This window comes from Watersipora subatra, chromosome 8, assembly GCF_963576615.1.
Source record: "Watersipora subatra chromosome 8, tzWatSuba1.1, whole genome shotgun sequence".
In the NCBI taxonomy this organism is placed as follows: Eukaryota; Metazoa; Bryozoa; class Gymnolaemata; order Cheilostomatida; family Watersiporidae; genus Watersipora; species Watersipora subatra.
Window position 1 is genome coordinate 30,862,355 of NC_088715.1, and position 11,379 is coordinate 30,873,733.

At 33.5% G+C, this 11,379-nt stretch overlaps 1 protein-coding gene across 1 annotated transcript; it reads left to right on the forward strand.

Annotated features, from left to right (window-relative positions):
- The first annotated feature begins 239 nt into the window (after window positions 1-239).
- LOC137402451 (transient receptor potential cation channel subfamily M member-like 2) lies at window positions 240-11,105 on the forward strand. Its single transcript, XM_068088950.1, has 7 exons — window positions 240-479; window positions 1,008-1,182; window positions 3,447-3,525; window positions 4,872-5,014; window positions 5,765-5,897; window positions 7,058-7,156; window positions 11,012-11,105. Exons 1-7 carry the CDS (start codon window positions 240-242, stop codon window positions 11,103-11,105), a joined length of 963 nt encoding a protein of 320 aa, XP_067945051.1.
- Window positions 11,106-11,379: the final 274 nt, after the last annotated feature.

Sequence of the window (11,379 nt, forward strand, 5' to 3'; positions counted from 1 at the left end):
GTTACAAATGCGGTTAAGGGACAAAATAGCATTGGACTACGGCAAGCAGAGAACCTGGAATATTTTTGATTGTTTGGCATTTGTTCTTCTCGTCTTTTAAAAGTTATGCTATCAACCTATAAAAAATAAACCATTTACAGCACTTTATTAAAAAATGATAACAACTAACTTAAAAAAAGAACTTATATGACTAAAAATGAGCCAAATTATTACAGATGTGGTATAGAGACAAAATAGCAATGAAATACGGAAAGCAAAGAATCACTGATTGGACAAAGAACTTCTGGAATCATCTAGATCTTCTGGCAGTTGTTCTTCTCTTCTTTGCTGCCATACTAAGGTTCACCATTCCTGAGAGGGATTTTGATGTTGCACGGTGGCTCTACTCACTTTCATTTATTGTGTATGTCCTGCGGTTCACTCAAGTATTCTACGTGATTGAACAACTTGGACCAAAGATCATCATGATCAAAAAGATGGTGAGATTGGTATATGTAGTTGTACTTACGTAGAGAGAAAACGTTAAAGATGGTTTTATTAGTAAATAAGAACTAAAATTTCAACTCCTAAATGTATTAATCGGGTATTTTGAGTATTCATATTACCAAAAAAACAAGCAATTTTTGTTGTAACATGCTATCATTATTGTTGATAGGTTTGTATTTTTGTTCATTATTACAGATTGTCAAAAAAAATTCTAGCTCAAACAATCATATGTATTTTTAGAGTAAAGGTTTGCTCAAATTCCTCTAGCAGTATAAGTTGAAGTTATGCGATTCTAAGATTTTGCAAATCTATCTTACAGCAGCAATAAGGCAATTACGAAAAACTTCACTACACAGCTGATTAGCAAGTTTTTATATTTGCTGGATCTACATGTATATTAGGATATACATAATCCTACACAATGAGTACTTTTTTAGTTTAAAATAGTCACATGTAGAATAAAACTACAAGTGTCATATTTTGTATATTTGCTACAGCACTTCCATTTTGTTTCTTTATAGATGGCTGACTTGGGACTTTTTTGTGTGATTCTTTTAATGACTGTCCTCATGTTTGGAGTTGTCAGCCAAACAATAATTGAACCTGAGTCAAAGCTGAACTATGACCTTATAACCTCTGTAGTCTACAGACCCTACTTCCACATGTATGGAGAACTTTTCCTAGAGGATTATCAAGGTACCTAATTAATGGCACCATAAATATACATACAGATATATATTTATATCGGATGGCAAAATGGCAAAATTGTCGAATGTTAGTATGCAAGTATTATTTGCGGTCATAGTCTAAACCTTCAGGTTTTATCACATTCAGCAGTCCATTGATACCTGCGAGTCTTACATCATACACTATGGCAGGGGTGTCTAGATACGTCTAAATTTTTACTTTTCCTAAACAAAACAAACATGGCTGTGCATCAAAGTGACCCTGGTAGCATGGTTAGCAAACAGTACACACAACAATCTATGAGAATAACCTGACATCGTACCGGGGTAAGCTTGGCTGAATGAAAGCTTCTGAAAGCTCTCAATTCCTTTAATTTAGAACTAAATCCTTAAATTCTTTTAAATTAAAATTAAATTCCTTTAATTTAGAATTTCCTTTAATTCGTAATTAATTTAGAAAAAAATCTAAAGAAAGAGCAAATGAGGTGATTGGCAACGGATTCTGACTCTGAGACACTTTTAAGAGTAATAGACTTAGTGGCCTAGTGTTCGTGTGACCAAGGGATTGATTGCTCATGCCATAGGGTTAATGTCAGCAGGCAAGAAAATAAGCGGGCAAGCATTGACACACTGAATAAGTCATGTGACAACTGGCAACTAATGATGAGTGAAAACACACCTAACTCAAGCCAGTGAGTACGACTGATCACTGAGTCACATATTGTATGATGTAATTTTATGTGACTCAGGGAGGCATAAACTGTGCCTGCAACTAGTAGGCTACTACATCCATACTATTACTACCAAAAATAAACATGGTAGATCAGAAAAAAAATCAATAAATCTCACCATGATATTTAAAGTTGCATCTTGACCTTTTTATCATCTTCTCCTTATGCTCAAAAGGTTTTGTTGTGTTCCAATCATCCACACAAGTAGAAATTTGGCCCATGATAACCAAATCTAACTTTGTCTTTGAATTTCCTTTGTTGTAAGCCAGCTGACTAAAAATCAGAGTTCTATCTAATTTCTTGATGCAGTCACACTTGCAACTAAAGTTAATAGGTGCATCAGACACTATAGGATGAGTTGGTAATCTGGCAGCAGGTGATTCTGAGTCATTAACCATAGTACTATACGGGTGAATAACATTTAACTCTTTGGTAAGTTCAACATTGACTTCTTCATCGTTAATAAATTTGGGCATCCGAGCTTGCAGGTCATCAGTAAAATGAAAATCTGTATCTCTAGACAAAAATCTTTATCTCTGTTTCTCTATATTCAGCATAAATTTCATTGAGCAATGTGCCAAGTTCCTCAGATTCATCAAATTATAAAAGCTCTTCGAAGTTTTAGAATCTTTTCGTGTCGCCATTTTGATGACGTTGCGATCGCATATCAACGACTTCGATTGGAGATTTCAGCACAAGGAACCAATGAAATCCCTTTTTGACTTCAGAAATGAATTCCTCACACTCTGATTAGTCTAGGGTAAAATAATAAACAAAGTAGCCATGTGCTCCCTAATAAACCTAATGCAAACTTCGAAGCTCCATTACTAACGATAGTGAATGCAGGCTTTTGGTCAATTTTCACGCGAAAGGTCACACACACACGCACGCACGCACGCACGCACACACACACACGATATGATTTTTAGTATTACCAAAGTATTAGCAGCAACCTGTAAACATTGGACCATATTTCCACATATATTAAGCTCAAGTAGGTTTTCATATTAAGTTCCCGTTATTCATTCTCTTAAAAATTTATTTTATAAAACACGCTGAATTTTTTAATGGTTTGGTTTCTATAAACTCTGCATATATCTGCAGATTTCTTTTCTAAATAAAAGTTAGGATTGTTTGCATTAGCGTATCTGAAAAAAACACTCAGTTTTTGCTTTGCTGTAGCACACATTTTTTAAAATCAATTTAACAAATTAAATTACATTGTTTTGGTCTGTCGGAAATTGCATTTAAGCGTCCAAAAGAATAGTTTTCCAATAATTTTGTATAGGAATCTATGAAAAATGACTTTTCACTATGAGTTTTTTGTGTGTTTTAGATCTACTCATGAAGTTATAAAATTCAGAACATGTTCTGGATTTTAGCAAAATACTTTTAAGAGACTTGTTAGTTTGTGAGCTTGAATTTTGTGTTTGTCTTCTGTATGCTAAGCAAAACTATTAAACTATTTTCACTTAAATATTCCATGCAAACTGAGTAGTAATTGAAAGATTTTATGAGTTCCAATTCCATGATTGTTTCACAGGCTACAGATCACTGTTACTGGCCTTATATATGATTCTTACCAATGTTCTGCTGCTCAATCTGCTCATCGCCATGTTCAGGTATTTCCATACCACAACTTCCTTTATCTATTTACATATTATATATAATGTCTAAATGCCTAAATAAATGCTTAAATAGGTAGATGTTACAAAGCTATAAGATTCATCTCAACATAACCCTTTGCTACTTTTTTGAATGAGCTAAGGGTACTCTCCCACCTCCTCCAGTTTGCACAGCACTACTCAAGTCTGTAATAGAAAAATACTGGCATGATGTAATTACTGCACCATAACTAAAGTAACTCTTTAGCTATATTACTAAAATTTTAGATAAAAATTATTTCTATTCCAGTAAATTAAGCCTATGAATAAAAAAAAGTTATATTTTCTGAAGGTTAGGTATTTCTGACTTTTTACAATCATATAGAGTAATACACTCAAAATGTTTTTGTAATCATCAATACGACGTCAAGTTCTTTTTGGTTGCTTAGGAAAGTCTTATTTCATTACTGAGCACTATTTTGCTTGCAAAAACCATAAATATTGTGCATGCCTTTGCAACAGTTATGACAAATCTGCAGTTGCAAAAACGTATCTAATGAGCCAAGACATTATGAACAATTAGCCAGCCTGTTTGAGCTACTTGAAAGAAAATAAGTATAAATATTAACACTTTACAGTTGGAAAAATTGGTTTATTATAATTAAATAAATTGCTCGAAATTAGTTTTAATAGCATAATATGTTTTAGCTTTTATTAACAACTTTGAGTTGACAACCTCTAGCTAACATTTCATTTGATAAAATTAGGCTAACTTCTTAGTTGATAATCTAATTCTTGCAACAAATTTAAAATGTTGTAATAGCTCTTTCTCTCCATACTAGCTAGCCTTCTCTATTCTTCTTTGTTTGTTTGTTGTTTTATTTTTCACCATTCTCTTCTTTTTACCTTTTCATCTCTTTTTCCATTTATTTTGAATATTCCCACTATCTCAATCTCTCTCTTTTCGCTTTAACACTGTTCACTTTCTCTTTTTTTCTCTTTCCCCCTTTCGTTGCACTCACCCTCTCACTAACGCTTTTTCTCACTCACTCTGTCTCGTTTTTTTGTCATTCTTTCTCATTCTTTCTCTCTCTCCTTCTTTCTTTCTTTCTTACTCTTTCTTTCCCTCTCGTTTTCTTTTTTCTTCTCTTTCTTTCTCTCTCTATCTCTCTTTCTCTCTCTCACTCTCTCTCTTTTTCTCTCTCTCTACCTCTCTCCCTCTACCTCTCACTCTTTCTCTCACTGTTTCTGTCTCTCTAATTCTCTGTTTTTTCTCTTGCTCTGCATTATTAAAAACTCTGATAATTTGAAAACTTTAGGCTATTTTCTGATTTTCTTATTAGATGCCCTTGATTTTCATGCAGCTATACATTTGAGAAAGTTCAAGAGAGATCTGAGATTCTATGGAAGTATAACTACTATGCTATTGTCTGTGAGCATGTTGACCGACCCTACATTCCTCTCGTTGGAACATTTATACAGATATGTAGACCCAGCCCTGGTTTCAGTAAGTTTTCTTACTTAGGCACAGTCTGTAACAAGGTAGTAACTATGCAATATTCAGTTTTTTTTCAAAACATTGAGCCAAACTCTGAACCACAGAATTTTTTATATCGTTTGTTTTTTAACCAGGTTGCTATATCTGGAAAAATACTCTTAGAAATACATAAAAAGGAGCACCGATGCATATCTTAAACCAGAGATTATGGGTGTCAGAGAAGAAACAGAGCTAACATATATCATAAAATTTTTGACTAAAAATTATATTAGTTTTGGGTAATGGTTAGCAAAATCTTAGTCTTTATAAATCTATAAAAGGTGTAAGGACAATATTTAATGAGAAAAGACCTCCGCTAGCTGATAAAATAGAAAACTGATAAATACCAGCCAATATTGTATTTCATAAACTAGATTTTATGAAGTGAACATTAATGAGCTCTCTACTCTACACATTGAACTTAGCTGAGTTAACTTTTTACAGATGCTTGATATTATAAATAAGAACAAATTATGTTAAAACTCAAGAATTCAAATGTCCAACCTGAGTGTTGAGTTAATTGCTAACATAATAAACCAATAAATAATAAACTACATGTAGAGTTAGCTAGTTTTCATTAGCTAATTTTCATCAATAGCAGTTCTCTAGTATGCCAAGAGATGCATACAACAAGTAACTGTTGTAGATCAATTTATTTGGTAATTCTATTAACTGACACAGCATCCTAGCAGAAAATTAATTAGAGTATATTTGATTTAGGGATAACTCTTGGTGCAGACCACAATTCAAAGATAACAAAGTTTGTAAAAGGCCGCGTGGAGAAGCACTTAGCAGACGAACGAAGAAAGACATATCAAGATATGGCTTATAAAGTGACCAATACCGCTCAAAGGTAGGTTCATAAAATTACGTCAGCAGAAAGTTTTTGAAACAAAAGGTTAAATTGCGTTTCATTGCACTTTTTTGCATTTCTAAAGTTTTTGTGAACAATTACATGTAGTACTCTTTTAGAAATAACTTGAATAACAAAATACAGTAATCACTCCAAGCCTGAAGAACCATGTTTCCAGCCACTCATGAAACAATAACTACTATAACTCTAGGTACAGTTTTAATTGCAAGCCATTACTCTAATACTTTAAAAAACCTTGAAGTGTTTTCTTAACTTTAACAATCGCCACACACGTGAGTACATGCACATATCTTTTTACTTGTGGCATACTTGTACAGTGCGTTGCAAGATTTGAGATTTGAGATTTGAGAATCACAACAATCACAAACACTTAAAGAAAATCAAAGATTCATAATCAATACTAAACATTATTGAGTCAATCTGCATCAGGACAGAGAAACGTTGAAAAGTCTATAATCACAGCAGACGAATAACGATAAACTACGCAAAATATTAGTGTAGAAAGTGCTAATTTTATGATTTCCTATTATCAAAAGAGTAAAATTTTTTAAATTTAATTCAATAGTTCCAAGCCATGTCTCCAGCTATTTTCGCAAGAGATTCTCTTTTTATTGTCGACTCTTTTTTTACTATTGTTGACAACTCGTTTCTACCATACTATCATGTCAACAGATTAAACTCTCCAAAGTCATGTGTTAGCCACAAAACTGGGTAAGTAGCTACAAGTACATATAGAAATTACTGCCACAGCTAGTAGAGAGAAATCTAAGCAGTCAGCATCAATATACATGTAGTAAAATATCAAAATGTGCACATTGGTGACTCTCAAAAGATCAATTGAGGGAGTTTCGAATGTCTTTCAAAATTTTAAAAGCAGTCTCAAGCGGATTTTTATAGCTTGAGACATAAAATTTCATAAATTTTTGCATTGTCACTTACTTGTAAGAAACACTTTTGCCAAGTTAATAGCAAGACCTCTATAAAAAGAACTTTAAATTAAATATAAACCTGTTTCACCTCATTTGTCTTTGTTTGAAAAATAACTAATTTTTTTATGCAACGAAAAATTCTGTGTAGTGATTATAGATTGGCATTATTTTATGGTAGTACATGTCTAGCAACTATGATTCTATTTATAGATTTGAGATGATGATGGAGCAACTCGGTGACCTAAAAGATGATGCCATTCGTAAAATTCCGCCTTTCCTTAGAGACACATTTGGACTGGATGACCTAAGGTACACTATTGTCTTTACAAACTGATGTTAAGATTGTCTTTTGAATAGATTTTTTAAAGATGAATTTAAAGAGCTAAATTGATTGTTTTCTTTTTAGCGACTTTGGCAGAAGAAGCTTAACAATATTTATACTTATAAAGAAGTATTAAATACTTTTATACTATTTTGAGATGTCAGTCTATTTAAAAGATGCTGGACTCATAAAAAGATAATTTTCAACCTTTACACTTTGATGAGATCACCTGGCAGTAAAACTACAGACTCCAGAGTCAACCAGATGAGCTATTGCTTACCAAGCCTATTCAAAACACTGCCTCCTGGTTCAATCAAAAGATAATTCATATTTAATAAATTTAACCACTCTTACCAATGATTGTTGTAAAATGTAAAAATAATTATGAATTACTAGATGGTTAGGTTTAGAAGGAAAAATGTGTAAGCTAATACACAAAGCAAGCACTGATAGGAAGTTTTTTGAAACATGCATTTAATGCACGAAACATTCCACTGTTGAAGAAAGGAAATAGTGCTTGTTACTGTACTATATCGCTATTAAAATAAACGATAATTAACAAAATAAATAACATTTACCAAAATAACTGTGACCTCGAATAGTAGTCTCACTGCCAATGTCTTTTAAAAATATTTGCGAAGAAAATCGGCGTCAAATCTATTAAGATTGTGTCGTTTCCATGACTCTTGGTAAATGCCACTGTGAACTCATTTGAACAATGGGAATCAACAATTGTTTCCAGGTCTGTAATAGTGTATCCCATCATTTGTCAGTTTTTCCTTTTTTAATGCTATCAGCTTTGCTGGTATTAACTCGATAGCTTTAAGCTAAGCCAAAATAGAATTCATGCAACTACATGTAGTTTTGTATTTATACACTATCTTTATTAAAATCAGCTCGTCAATTCTTTACGCAACTGACTGGATTTCTACACTAAACCGATTTTATTTACATTTTTGTTTGTTGGTTTTAATTCACTTCGAAACATGACATAACAATAACAATTTTTGAAGGTCATATTTCTATCACCTAAATTTATAATATGTAACTTCAGTTTTTGATTGATAAGATTCAACTATGTTTAGAGTTGGGTTACACAAGCTAACGTTGAGAGTGCTGAACCAGAGCTTTGAAAGTTATTCAGGATGGTTGCAAATGTTGAGTGTGCTCAGATGTTCCATATGCACTTGATATATTCAATAATAACTGACTATGGTTTTATGTCTTATTAAATTGCAAGTTTACTGTTATTCTTCAAAATTCTAGTCTATGTTGTAGTCTATGGTATTTATTCTACCATGTGGTGTTCTGAATTGCTAAAAAACACACTGAGGAAGGCTTCAGCCATACGCCTACTCATGTCATAAAAAGTTTAGTGAACAGTGAATAGTGAACAGCCAGTAATTTGCGTCTAGACACAATACCAATTGTTTCATAGTATAAATTTTGGAAGAACATCCTGTTTAACCCTTTCACTGCTAACCATGTACAAATTCAGCTATCGGCCTAGTGACAGCCAATTTACCGAAAATTGCTGATATTGCTTCATGATATGTATACAGTATTTTTGGAATTCAATTCAATTCTATCCAATTCAAATTTAATGGATTTATACTTTATTAATGATAAAGCTTTGTGAAGCTATGATCAATGCAAAGCTAAAACGATCCTCCACAATGCTCCTTACCTTTACAAACCAATACTTCACCACTATCAAAGACAGCTCTGCTACTTTAATTATCCGTATAATCACAAAAGTCTGAATCTGGATAGGCAATAATGTCATCAACATAACTAATTACCTGTTTTTTGACTGGTGCGGTACTTAATGAACTTACGCAAAATTGTTTGTGTTTAGGTTAGTAACTCTCAAACCAAAGTTTAAAATGGCTTCGTTATTTTAGGCTAATTTTATTTACATATTTTTGGACAACATTGTCTCAATATCATTAAAGTCCTAAAGACCGCGGTTTATGTGGTCAATGAATAATAAAATTGCAAAAAATGTGTCTGTGGCAGTTAAAGGGTTAAGAGATGCTAGAAAACCCTTATTGCATTTGTTTGTTTTCCTTAGCCAAGAGTTAATTTATTCTTACAGCAGAGTACAGTGACCAGAGCTGGAGAGACTGACATCATGGTCACCAGCATAACCAAGCTAGGCTTTCCTATTATAGAAAAAAGCTTAAAGAAAAGACGATGAGGTCTATGGAAGAACTATCAATATATAAGAAAAGAACAACATTGTTAAACAGAGCCGTACTGCGAATGCGCTCTATGCATGCATGTTCATTTTTTAAACAGTGACCTATATAGATACACATAAAATGGTTGCTAACACTCTGTGTGCTTATTGCTTGAGATTCTTGTGGAAAGTAAAGAAATGATCAGTTTATTTTATATTTTTGTGTGATGAATACAAAATAAAAGCTTTCAGGATTAACAAAGCCCCTAAATACTTGCATGTCTGCAGCTATTACACATATGTGGATAAAATAAATCCAGTTGCTTTTATTAACGAGTTTCTTATGGTTGTGCCTTTAGTATTTATTTTTCAAGAATACCAAACTACTTACAAACTAACCCAGTAGTTGCCAGCAAATAGTAAATCTATTAGCAACTTACTACTGCAACAACAAATAACATTCTATACAAAACCCTGCAACTGCTGAGTTGATGACAGAAGTACATAGAGCAGAGACATCACTCAATGAGGTGAACAAACCTTCCAAATTTTTTGCAAATTTCTCTGTACAGCCTTATAAATCAATTTGTTTTTTATTTCTAGTTTGTTATGCCACAAAAATCTAGGGAAAGTTACAAAATAGAAGGAATAATTTAAAAGGAACTTCCAAAGAGTCTGTGGAATCTTTAAATGATAAGTTGGGAATCAAAAGCAATTGTTGCAAATGTCCATTATTTAAAATGGTGTGAACAATTATGCTTCAGTGAGCAATCCAAAACTATATTTAGAAGGTAAAGTAATATGCCATTATGATGAACCAGTGGATTTGAGTTGATAACACCAGCAAAGCATTATTCAAAAGAAAAATTCCGCAAATTTCATCACGATACCACACAGGTAAATTCTTAATAATAATGCCAACAATAGATTGCTCATACAACCATGATGAGGTAATTACTTCTTTATTTATTGTATTATGGTTTGTGATTACAACATTGAGTAATATCTCTTTTGATTTTACTACATTATCTACGTTGGTAATATTGCGCTTCCTTCTTGCCTGCAAGTGAATACTTTTTTCTATTCAATATACGCAGAATTCATTATTGTGAAAGATATGTTAAGCCACACATAAAAGCAAGGCACAAAAGCACTATGTCTAATCTTCTGCAACTGCCTCCCTACACGCTTCTGTTACGGGTAGGCTGCGCTCAGGCTAAATACCTTTATACGTCAGATTTCTTTGTGTCTTTGCCACAGGTTCCAATGTACTGACCATGCCAAACTAAGCCAATATTTGGACCAGACAACAGGATGGCTGGCTCCCACCAAACTCCCACTGAGAACATCGTTTTTTAATTAGAGCTTAATAGGAAAGCCAGTTGTGCCTGGACCTTGAGCTGTCAAGTTCCATACTCAAGGTTACGAGATTCCTTCTGGGCTAGTATTTTTCCTAGTAATGTCTAAGTGGTCTCGAGTGACTATTATGTGCATGCATTGAACCTTCTCTGTCTATTCATTGGCAGCTCTCTGGTTCTTTTTGGCTGCAGTTTTTTGTGAACTGAATTATGGGCCTGTACTTAACCAATTTTGCCAGAGTCCATGATAAAATCTACTATTTAAAGTAAAAGCCAATTGAAGCCCTAGCATTTCTGCACAGAGAACTTAGGCCAGGCACCAGCTACCCTAAACTCCAGAAGACAATTAAGCATGAAAAGGCTCACAGCTTTCTCTTTGGATACTCTGGCCAGTAGGGGTGACTATGGTGACTCTTGGTTGTTTTCCGTTGCCTCGGTCAGGCACTCCAGTTCTGGTGGATGAGGCGACAAGTTTTTTTGTTATTTAAAAAAATAATGAATTGGTATTTTTTGCCCACTTTGTCCAGTCTTGTCAAAGTGGCCAAGCCAAAAACTGCTCTTATTGTAGATCTCAACACTATTTCATCAGATAATAGCCCCACCCCTGTTGGTCTACTAGATAGGCGACTGGCTTATAGTATTTAGCTCAATGTTTTCTTTGATGCTTCAG

What these genes read in the sequence shown, in the direction of transcription:
- LOC137402451 (XM_068088950.1), top strand. Translation starts at nt 240, where the DNA reads ATGAAATACGGAAAGCAAAGAATCACTGATTGGACAAAGAACTTCTGG. An exon ending in TAGACCCAGCCCTGGTTTCA is followed by an intron (nt 5,015 to 5,764) that starts GTAAGTTTTCTT and finishes TATTTGATTTAG; the next exon opens with GGATAACTCTTGGTGCAGAC. An exon ending in TTTGGACTGGATGACCTAAG is followed by an intron (nt 7,157 to 11,011) that starts GTACACTATTGT and finishes ATTTCTGCACAG; the next exon opens with AGAACTTAGGCCAGGCACCA.